Genomic DNA, 11,831 nt, shown 5'->3' on the forward strand with positions numbered 1-11,831 from the left:
ATGTAGGAAAGGGGAATGATGTGCAACCCTCACAAAGAAAAAGCAGGCATAATTTCATGCATTTTAAAACCCCAACATACAGTATTGAATACGATGGACTTCAAAGCAGAAACCTAGGGAATGACCAAATGACTGTGAGTTTCCTTCCTGTTTTAAAAAACATCTTAAATTATTGCTTACCTGTAGCTGATTTGATGAATGGATGAAGTAGAAGTTCAAATTTCTGATCAGCATGCCGGTGTTTAAGCAGGTTGTTGGTAGAAGCTGTGGACCTAGCATTTTTCAAAGGTCTCTTTGTTCTTTGGTCTGCAGGGATCCCCAGGTTATAGTGGCTTGAGGGAGGACTTTGTATTCTGATCAGACAAAATAGGGAATATTTTTAATATTTCACAAGACACCCCGTACTGTAGTATCATACTAACTCTGTATTCTTATAAGTGAACATCAAAATTCTGTTTTAAGGTAATGTTTGTCTTTAATACAAATACTGACTCCTCTGTACAATTTAGGAAAATTACGTCTGTTTGACTTTCTCACTGGGTATTGAGCTATAATGTTGCAAAGCTATGGAAAGGCCTCTGAATATGGCTGTTTCAAAGGAAAAGGGCTAGAGGGTGCACTGGATAAATACATGGCTGTGTAGAGAAGTGTTTCAGATTACATTTACCATGTCCACTCTTCACTGCCAAATTTGGAATGAATACTAGACATTTTATACCCCAGCAGTCTTAAAGACTATGTTTTTATTTATCCACTAAACCAGTTTAGAATTTTTAATGTCTTCTGGAAACTGTTTATAGCTCCAGGCTATTGCTTAGTCTGTAATGATGTATTTCACTTCAAATACTAAACTTTTAGTTGAGAGAAGTTTCACCTAAGTTTCTGAATTCTGATTCTGCAGCCCTGTCAATGTAAAAATTGCATTTTGTTCTCATACATAACTTATATCGCTATAGTGCTCAAAGGATCTAAGAAAGGGGTTCATTTTATTAGATACTGTACTGCTATGTAGACACGATTCTGGCCCTTAAAGCTTAATCTACTTTGAAACAGTACTTTTGTGAATAATAAGCAATGAGTATAAAAGAAGGAGAATGAGCATAATAAAAATATGCATAGTTTAACTTTTGTATAACGAGATGGTAAAAAATTGAGATTTATTAATCATAAACTAATAGCTGCTACCTCTGAACATCCTGCAGCCTAGCCATCTTTAATCTTCAGAGGTGTTTATTGTGGTCTGGAATTACAGGTTTTGGTCTTTATACATCTTGTGTGTTCTACAGATTGAGATAAAAATGAGGAAGCAAGAGGCTATAAGATGGGAGAAGCTGGAGGGACAAGGAGATTCTCCTAGCCTAAAACAACACACATCAGGTTTGGTTTTTTGACTTAATTTAATGCAAATATATATATTTTCCTATTAACATTTTTCCAGTTACTGGAATGTCATATATATGAGGTAGGCCTTGTGTACACTAGCCCGAATCTTCGAAATGGCCATGCAAATAGCCATTTCAAAGATTACTAATGAGGTGCTTAAATATTTATTCAGCGCCTCATTAGCATGCTGCCAGCTGCAGCTCTTCAAAGCTGCCTCACGGCTCGTCCAGACAGGGGTCCTTTTCTGAAGGACCCTGGGAGCTTTGAAGTCCCCTTATTCCTGTCTCTCAATAGGAATTAGGGAATTTCAAAGTTGGCAGGGTCCTTTTGAAAAGGACCCCCATCTGGACGAGCCGTGCGGCAGCAAAAAGCAGCAATTTCGAAGAGCTGCAGCTGGCAGCATGCTAATGAGGCACTGAATATGCATTTCAGCTCCTCATTAGTAATCTTCGAAATGGCCATTTTGAAGGTTTGGGCTAGTGTAGACGTAGCCACCGTGTCATAATCAGTTTACCTATAGTAAAAGTAAACTTGTAATTCTGATACTCAGTTTTCATGAACCCAATGTCTAATGAAAGTGGTTTGATTGGTAGCAAAGCACTAAGAATTCATCTGTTCACTCTGGTTATGGCTTTCATCTACATGAAAGGATTATTCAGGATGTATTTGTCAATATGGGTTTCTCTGGATGTTTATCCTTTAATTGGACTCCCTAGTTAAGTTGTATTCTCCTTGGTTGCGTTGGGAGGGGCTTGTATTTTTTGGAGAAAATGTTAGTTTAATAGTACTCACACACATCAGAAGATCTTCCTGATACTTGACTTAATTTTCATTTAAATTCAGCTCATTACTTATGCCCCATTTCATTTTCTCAGCTGTCATTTTGTGTCTGATATGCTCTGTACTCCTCTGCTCCTATCATTGCTTCACCAAGCTATATATTGCGTTCATTAATGTTTCCTTATAGATAAGTCTCTATCGTTGCCTAATCCCTGGTGTCATGCTCCTCTTTTTCCTTCTGATTTACCTCCAGATTGTTGAGGCATCTTTGCATGTGTAGTCCTAAATTGCATTAACTTGTCTGTTGCCATGTTCAGTTAAAGCTCAGCTTCTCTGTTTATATCATACATAATAATTGGCCTTTGAGCATTACTGCTTTGCTTTGCTTGTTTCTTCCTCCCACTGCATTTTTCATCTGATAACTTTTCAAGGTAGTCCCCATTCCTCCACGTTTCCAGCCTCGCTGGGTTCCTTTTTTGTCTTTCCTATGTTGCAACTTCGTCTGATTTTTAGTACGAACTGCAATATGTTCTCATGTGACCGTTACTCAACCTTCCAGGGATTGTGCAGCCTATGGGCCAGCTCCCGCTGACTTCACTGGTCATTGGATCGGGTTCCAAGATCTTGACTAGCACAAGTTCTGAAACTGACCTTGTGACGCATGGATACCTTGTCAGTTTCTCATTTTTATGTTCTTTAGCCAATTTTAATCCTTAATCATGACTCCTGTTCAACCCAGCTAGACTGAATTTTGCAAGATGGTGTATTGCTGGTGTATCAGATGCTCCACTAACATCCATCTCCTGCAGTTCCATTTGTTTGTTTTTTGGACAAAATTTTAAGGCTCTTACGGTTGTCTGGAAAAATCTGTACTTACAGTTCCATTGTACTTTTTTCTCATTTCTGGGCATTAATTATTTCATGCTCTAAATGTTGCCAAAAATGCCAATGTAACTTACTGCAGATGTTTTTTTTCCCAGACTCCAAACACTTATATCCATCGTCTTCTCATTATACAAGGAACTGGGATAAACTGGTGGTTGAGATCAAAGAAGAAGAAAAGAATGAAAAATTAGAGGGGGATGCTGCTTTAAATAAACTCTTTCAGCAAATCTATTCGGATGGTACAGATGAAGTGAAACGTGCCATGAACAAATCCTTTGTAAGACTTCAAGCTATCTTTACATGTTTGTGAATGCTATAAAATTAATACAGTAAAAATCTTGAGGCCAATTTTGTGAGCCCTTCCACTTTGCATATGCAATGTGGTAATCAGAGGCAATTAAATATTTAGACATCTGTTTGCATTTGCATTTGTGGTAAAATGCGTAAGTACCAAAAATTTATATATGAATCACTAGCAGATAAATACACAGCCCTTACTGACTGGGAAAACAAATGTTCCACTGTTGTTAGTATTATAGCATTTAAGTCCTAGCATATGAAAGAGTTACATTTCATATTATTAATTCTGAGCAAGGACTTGGAGCACAAAAGTTGCTCGCCATCCTTGTTCATTTATTTGTTAGAGCCTATACTAATGTTTGTAGGATACCTTGCCCCTTCGAGACTGGTCATCAGAGCCCCATAGGAGACAACTTCACTCCTCATTTTTCTCAGTTGCTAATTTTTAAATGTTTTTAGATGCACAAGAATGCACGAGTGGGCTATTAGAGGCAACTGTATATTGAAGTAGCATCGCTGCTTATGTGCCTTAAGCACATTACAGGTGGATATAACAGGAATTATTTCTCTATTAAATTTTAATGTCAGAAATCTTTTATGCAAAATAGGTGAAGATTGGTACAAAAATATTTTTCACATCCACCGTCTAGATCAAATAACTTTAATACAATCATAGTTGCACATAAACTATAGGGAAGGGTTTGAGAAGTTCTGCAGAGTTCCAGTCGAATCTGCATTAGTGCATTGCTTCCTGCAGACTCTAACCTTGCAGGACTTAATCTAATGTAAAATGTAGATTATTGTAAATTATTGGCTATAACTAATTTTCAGCAGACTAACCAACGTTCTTCCATGTTGCAGATGGAGTCTGGAGGGACTGTTCTGAGCACCAACTGGTCTGATGTGGGAAAAAGGAAGGTAGAAGTAAATCCTCCTGATGACATGGAATGGAAAAAATTCTAATTGTTTCTTTGGCATCTTTGTATTGCCTGTATTCATCCACTGACCATTGTGTAGGGACATAGCGTTCTTGGATTTAAGGCACAAAACGTTCCCTTGAAGGTTGGATTTATCTTTCCATCTTGCGTGCATTAGTAATTCCTTTGTCTGCAGGTGTTAAGGCATAATCAGGAAAGGATGCCTATTTCTCATCACTCCTGTCCATTAGGGGTTTTCAGAAACAGATTGAACTAAGTCATAAATATACATTTTCTACTTGCTTTATCAGTTCACTACTTTCGGGGATGAGGAGACCTTTAATGGGCTGTTAGGATTATTGCCTTATTTTTAATTCACAGTGTTTCTGTTGAATAATTTATTAGCTCTAGCAACTTTGGGTAAACACACTTTTCAGCTACAGTGTTAATTGTTTGCTCTTTAACTCTGCTTAAGTATAAAATTGTAAAATAAAAACATTTCCATAAAGAAGTTTGGTCTGTTTTATTTGTAAGTATGACAAGTCAGATGTGGAAGAAAGAAAAGCATAAAATGAAAAATAATATTTGGTAAAGTAATAGCTAATCAGTACAGATATCATGAATACATGAGAGCAATAGTCCTGCTCTGCTAAAAGAAGAACGAGCTCCCTGTTGTCCTTTTCTTGAAGAGACAGGAATCACCAACAAAGGAAATCTGGAGCAGAAGCATCAGGAGTGAGGAACTGCTAAGGCTACTCTCCTTCTTACCTGTGGGTAGATCTTTGGTGCTTGATGGTAGGGTTTGGGAAGAGGACTGCTATATCTGGGAAAAGATCTCTCTGCCTCCTGTGTAGACAGATGTGTCCTTTGTTTCTTTCTGCTCATGGGAAAAGTGAGGTAGAAAAAGTAATGCACAGATTTGCTTATAGTCACTTTTTCTTTCTCCCAGTCTTCTAAACTGCAAGAAATTGCATTGAATATCTTGGTATTTTTAGAGAAGAGTCCCAGCATTTGTTTGGTCTGTATCAGCTTGCATCAGTAGAAGTCTTCCACCCTGATAACACGTCAAAAGGTGATATGTATGGCAATCAGGGACAGAATCATCAGGGATGAGCCTCATCCTATCTCTGCATGCAAAGTTTGCTTGGTTGGCTGTGGACCTTCAAGGGATGTAAATATGTTCTCTTGTCCCTCATTTCATGTCTTATTCCATCCCTGGGACCTGTCAGCAGCTGGCAAAATTGGTGAGCTGTCCTTTTGATCTCTTAACCATTTCTTGTAAGCACAGTTCACCTAAATAGTAGAAGCTTCATATAGTCTGGGTGGAAAGGGGAAAGTGCTCAGGATGGTGGTTGAGTTAAAAATTAATTTTGCTAATGAAACAGATGTCAGTAAAACAAAGCTATTCTAATGCTGTTTATAGCAGTGTAGGGCTGCAAGTGACTTCAAGAGGTCATCTAGGCTAGCCTTATGGGCAGCGGGCAGAACTAAATAAAACTAATTTATTCCTGATGTGCCACCTGTTCCGAAACCTCACTGAGAGGGGATTCAACAGAGTCCCTTGCAGGCATATTTCAGAGCTTAAGCCTCTTGTGGTTTTCTGTAATATCTAATTGAAATCTCTCATGCTCCAAAGTAAGACTATTACAATGTGTTCTGCATTCAGTGGATATGGAGAACAGTTGACAATCCTTGTCTTTGTAAATAACCCTTAATGTAGGGATTTTCAGTTATTTTTTTGTCGTGGTATGGTCGAAGTCCAGACTCCAAATAAATATTTCCCATCACAATCATAATAGCGTTAATAGGTAAGTAAAAGGTGTCACTGTACATTCAGAAGTCTGTGGCAGACTGGATCTGGCCTGTGGTCCACCTGTTGACTTACGTCTGCCTTAATATATTTGAAGATTTTTACCAGATCTTCTCCTCCACTTGTCTAAATCTGCCCGGTTTGTTTCACCTTTCTTCCTACATCAGACTTTCTAAACCTTTTGTCCCTTTTGCTTTTCTCAGGACTCTTTGCTAAAGTGTGGTGCACAGAATGGACACACATCTCCATCTGGTGCTGAGTGGGACAGTTACTTCCCATGTTTTCCATATGGCTCTCTTATTGATACACATGTGGAGAGGTGTGCATACCTTACACTGAACTGAAGTGGGTTAACCCCTCGTTATGAGTGGTGGAACCCCTTAGACCGTGCTGGGCATGCTCCAACTGCTGCCTTGGTATAAAAGGGAACAGACCAACTCATTCTGGGCTGACCAAAGGGAGAAGGCATTTGGGGGTGGCTCCAGGCCAGGAGCTAGTACAGCCATAGAGTGCATTGCAGCTCACCAGTCAGCTCCCTGGATTCTCTGGTTCCTGCAATCTTCAGTGGATTGCAGGGAGTCAGACCCCCAGGAAGTAATTCCCACTGGAGATCCAGCATCAGACTGGTCCTGAAACAAGCTGGATCCATCCAATTTTGCAATGGTTTCAAAAGGTCAGTGTTATTTCCTGGTTTGATGCATATCTGATGCCACACATCAAAGAACTAGAGTGACTAGGAGGAGCCAAGTATTTGTCAACACTCCACAAAAGGATATTGGCAGATAGTCCGATCGCAGACTCCTGGGCAGAGACTGCCTTTCCCATCCCATACAGCCTTTTCCAGTTCATAGCTATGTCTGTTGGACTACATGGAGTAGCCACCCTCCAGCAGTTGATTAACCTCACGATTGATAAGTAGTGGCATAGATAGGTGACATCATGATTTACGATGGCAGTTGATGGACCAACTTCAGCAAAAGGCTGGTGTTTCCAAGGCTGTACAGGATTCCAACCCTGTGCAGTGTCATCCGAGGAAGGAAGTGATATGCCTTAGGAATATAGTGGGGGGAGGCAAGGTAGAGCCACTTGGTAGTAAGGTGCAAGATCTATCTAATACCCCAACACCAGTGAATGAAGATGCAAGTGCAGTGTAACAGTATAACCAATATGTTTTTTTCTCGAGCCACAATGAGAGGCCTAGAGCTCTTCTGCGGCCAGAATAAAGAGCAGCAGCCATTAACTTCGAAGCTACAGGTCACCACACTTACATTCCATCTACGTTTCAGTACAATAATGTCACATCAGGCTGTTAAGAGGACCACATCCTAATGTAACCACTGTTACCAGATAAACATATCTCAAGATGGGTAAAGAATACTCAGTTAACAGCATTTCATCTGGCAAGCAATGACTTCTCAGTAGCTGAAGTTGTATTCTATGATGATTGTCTTCACTGTTCTACTGTTTTCTGTATATTCTCTGTCTGGTTTGTAAATTGCTCCCGTCTGCTGTCTAATTTATTTTCCTAGGTGTAAATCAGTTAAGGTGGTGGGTTACGATTGGTTAGGTAATTCTGCTACAGTATGTTATGATTGGTTAGTAAAAGTATACATAAATAATTGGTCAAGGTATAGCGAAGCAGGACTCAAGTTTCACTACTTAAATGGGTCCAAGAAGGAAAAAGCAGGAAGAAAAGACCATCAAGCAGGAAGTGAAGAAGAAAAGAACATCAATCAGGAAAAGAAGGACTCGACCCCCCAGGACCCTGAGGTGCAGCAACCAGCATCCAGAGAATGACTTTGTCCCATTAGGGGAAGTCTGCCTGCCTTATCAGGATTGGTGAGCATAATACTGTGGTGTTAGCATGTGTTCTGCTTTCTTGGTAATTCTAAGTAAATAGAGAATAAAATTGTTACTGTGTAAGGCTTTTTCAGTGGCACAGGTCCTGCCTACCTGCGGGGAATTACACCCTGAGCCCTAGGAATTGGGTAAGGGTGGGAGTTTAAATTAACAGGGTCATGCCTTAAGCCCTACAGCTTGGGTAAAGTTGTGTATGTCCCTGAGTGTGGATGGGATAAGAAACTTGTCCGGGTTCCTACGCACCCTTGAGTAACTTGAATTTTGCGTAGGTTGCGGGGGCAGATTTTTTCCCGGCAGAATGCAGGTTCTGCAGCCAGGGAAGCAGCAGGAGCACCTGGAGCTCCTTTTGAAAAGTAAGTCCTGGAGATGGGGTGGGGCAGTTAGGGAGAGAGAAGCCTGGGAGGGTTGGGGGGGTTAAGCTGAGGAGGGTTGGGGCCATGGGCTGCGGTGGGTGTTGAACCAGAGCCATGTAGGGCTGGTAGTCTGAGACAAGGCCGGAGGGGGAGCAGAATTTTGAGTTGTGCTTAACGCACCTCAATGCAAGTTAAGTGCAACTCAAAATCGTGCATTTCAAGGGGTTACTGTACACCAATTCCTAGGATTGGCCAAATACTCAGCATTTGTGCTGGGCTTAATGACAATAACAGCTGCCTCCTCAGCCCTGACCAAAGATTTCCAAGTTCTGCAAGTGTGGTGGTCCAGTGGGGTGGCATGGGAATTACTCCCACCAGAGAACCTGGAGAGTCCAGTGTTGTAGGGACATTTACCTCAGGAGACTCTGTAGGAAGTGGTCCAGGGAGGCATGGGTACTGGTATCCAAGCAAGTGTGGTGTAGTATTCTCTGCCACCTGACTGCCATCTCCCTCACCACCGGGTCCTAGCCTGTTGGCGATGGAAGGCCTGGGTCTTGCTATCCCACAACTGCCCACCTGTAAGTGGTGGCCCGCTTCTCTGGCTCTGTCCAGGAGGTTGTGCAGCCTTGACCCCAAAGGAAGCCGCAGAGACTCTGGCCGTTAGGGGAGACAGCCCTGCACTTGCAGGCCACCATACTGATTCTGGCCTCTGGGCTGTGCTGCCCTCAGCTTAAGGACAGTCCAGTAGACTAACAGGTGGTATCAGAGTGGGGTGTACGTACCATAAAACACACTCCAGAAGGATGGCCCTTTTAGTAACTGCATAACATTGTTGATTCAGGTTTTGTTTGTAACTCACTATGCCCAGTCCTTTGCAGGATTACTACCACTCAGTTTTTGTGCATTTTAAAGTTTTGCGTTTGATTTCTCTTTTCTTACTCAGGTAATACTTGCACAACTCATTAACTTACATCTTGTGGATTTCAAAATACAGCCATTTGGAGCTCTCCTGACTTTCAAAGGGTTTGCAACCCATTCCATCTTGGATTTAGTGTAAATTTTCTGCCCACAGCTCCTGGGGCACCACCTGTAATGTTAATCTCAGCATCACGCATCATGCCTTCAGCCCTGTCTGTGGCACAGATTATGCCTCCTTTGGCTGTTCCAGCAGCAGGATTAGCTTTGCCACCGAGTGCAGCACAGCACTATGGGAAGTCTGCCATACTGAGCCATCACGGCCATTCCCCTAGAGGCCAGTCTCCATCACCATCCAGTTCTGCTCCCCTATATTCTGGCTCAGAGTATGCTTTTGACTTGGGTGTCTTACAGCTTATGGTACCGGTCCTGATCTCAGCACCACTGCTGGTAGCACCAGGCTGATGGTCCCGTAGCAGCAATAATGTTCTGGCCTCCTCATTGGCAGGACCTGATGCAGTGAACCTTTTGAACACTGTGAGCCTACCACCAGAGTCAGGGCTTAAGGCTGGTTTCCAGGACTGCCCCCGGACACCTTTCTTGGCGACCTCGCTAGTGCCGACATCCCCTCCTATTCCCGAGGATCCATCTGATGCCCAGATGCAAACCTCTGTTGTATACACAGCACTGGCAGCTGAGTCAGTCTCCCTTACCCCATCACCCTCATTTAAAAAAAAAAAAAAAATCCTCAAAACTAATCAGACCACCTCATGTTCACAGTGTAGCCCCAGGAGATTTTTCCTTAGAATTGTGTACATTCTCAGTTTCACCTTTTGAACGTCTGTCCAAAAGGTGTATACAGGAGGGCCTCGCCATTTGCTGGGGTTACATTACAGAGAAAGTTACGAATGGCCAAAATCACAAATATGGGAGAAGGGGAGGTGTTTGGGACACAAGGACAACACACCATGTTCCAGTTTGGCTTTTAATTTGCTGCTTTTCATAGTTGAGCTTGCTTATTGATTGTTAAACAGCAGGCAATAAAACACTTTGCAGACAAGAATCGTGGTATAAAGCCTCTACTCAGTCCATTTTTAATTACATAGCCACCTCCATCCAAAATCCTGTGGGTCCCTCCCAGTTCACCAGGTTTATGGGTTTTTTTTATCATTGTAGCCTGGCTTACAGTCATTATTTTGAATTATTTTTTTGCTTGGGATGTTCTGTTCCTGTAGCCTTGCTTATGGTCATTATGTTGCATTTAGTGGTTAGTGTGGCCTTGCCTACAGTTGTTCTTGCATGGTTTTGTTGTTTGATACCTTACTATTGCTCTTGCGGACTTGCTTACACTCATTGTTCTGTTGATTGTTATGTATTCTGTCTTGATGGGTATGTTTTATGCATTGGAAAGTCTGGAAATAGTCATGGCAATTAAAGTATTGACATGAATGAGCACAGTCCATGCCATCCACTTGTGGTTGGTCCCCGTGATTTGGGTGAGCAAGGGGCAGGAAATGTTTTACAGTGGTGCTTCCACTTAGTCCAGTACAATATATGTTAAGTATAAACTCAGTCTTCCATTATGAACAGGGCATTTTGTAAACAACTCTCCAACCCTCTTCAGAATCCTCAGGCCAGCTGGGTGCACGGTGGTGTGATTCTAGCGAATAGGAAACTGTCCTAGTTGGGGATTCTGGGGCTTTGAAAGCCACCCCTGGAATGTCCGGGTGCCTGGCTCTGCTTTTTCAGAGTTTTCAGCCCTAATGGACTGAGCCATCTGTGAGTTCAAGCAGCTGTGCACCCCCATAGGGGTACTCATTGCTGCAGTAACTGCAACTTCCTTTTTGAGAGATGGTCCCAAAGTAGATTCCAATGGCACTGCACATGATCTGGAGCCAGAACTTTTCATAGCTGTCTCTGTTGGCTTGCATGTTCGCCATGTGTCAGAACTAGGACCCAGATAACAGCAATTTTACTAGGGCCAAGTCATTATCTGGAAAATAGGCTCAAATATTTCTACCCTTGCGTCATGAAAACTTGGTGTTAGTAGGGAATGCTCTCAACACCATTCACAGGTCTGGAAGTGAATGTGGTGCAACCACCATTCCCTATTATAAGGGCTGATCAAAACTTTTCCTTGGAAACTTTGCTGGGTGGAAAATTAGGTTTCTGGTGAAACTCACCCCCCCCCCCCCCGCAAAAAAAGAGGTGTGTTCTGTGGATAACTTTTTTTTGTTGAAACAATTAAGTCAAAATATTATTGCTCTGTGTAAAAATTCAAACCTCTGTCAAAAGTGTAGAAAAAGCTTTCGCTTTTATCAGAAATTTCTGCATTGGATAACAATCAGGATCAACTTTGGTTCTGACCTTGTGGCTAAACCTTTGCCTTTTGTACTTTTCTGGTGTCTAAGTTTTTAGGAGCTGATGCGACCTTCTTGCCAGATCTGGCAACAGCTATTTCTTCATAATTCAGAAGCATCCAGGGATAAAAAAAAACCCCTAGAGTTGCAATCGTTGGCAACCCTTAAGTGTGGTGTGCTGATAAAATAACAGGAAAAATTTGCTTGTTTCCCCGTATTTTATAAACTTGATCACAGCCTTTTCTAGGTTCAGTCTCAATCAGTTTAT

At 41.8% G+C, this 11,831-nt stretch overlaps 1 protein-coding gene across 2 annotated transcripts in view; it reads left to right on the top strand.

Annotated features, from left to right (window-relative positions):
* Nucleotides 1-4,776, top strand: part of SUGT1 (SGT1 homolog, MIS12 kinetochore complex assembly cochaperone) — a 44,320-nt gene extending 39,544 nt beyond the window's left edge. For both annotated transcript variants that reach the window (XM_074988654.1, XM_074988663.1), the window contains exons 11-13: nucleotides 1,287-1,377; nucleotides 3,144-3,325; nucleotides 4,210-4,776. In XM_074988654.1, the coding sequence (XP_074844755.1) occupies nucleotides 1,287-1,377; nucleotides 3,144-3,325; nucleotides 4,210-4,311 (375 nt within the window). In that variant the 3' untranslated portion in view covers nucleotides 4,312-4,776. The remainder of the gene's footprint in view (nucleotides 1-1,286; nucleotides 1,378-3,143; nucleotides 3,326-4,209) is intronic.
* Nucleotides 4,777-11,831: the final 7,055 nt, after the last annotated feature.

This window comes from Carettochelys insculpta, chromosome 1, assembly GCF_033958435.1.
Source record: "Carettochelys insculpta isolate YL-2023 chromosome 1, ASM3395843v1, whole genome shotgun sequence".
NCBI classification, from domain to species: Eukaryota; Metazoa; Chordata; order Testudines; family Carettochelyidae; genus Carettochelys; species Carettochelys insculpta.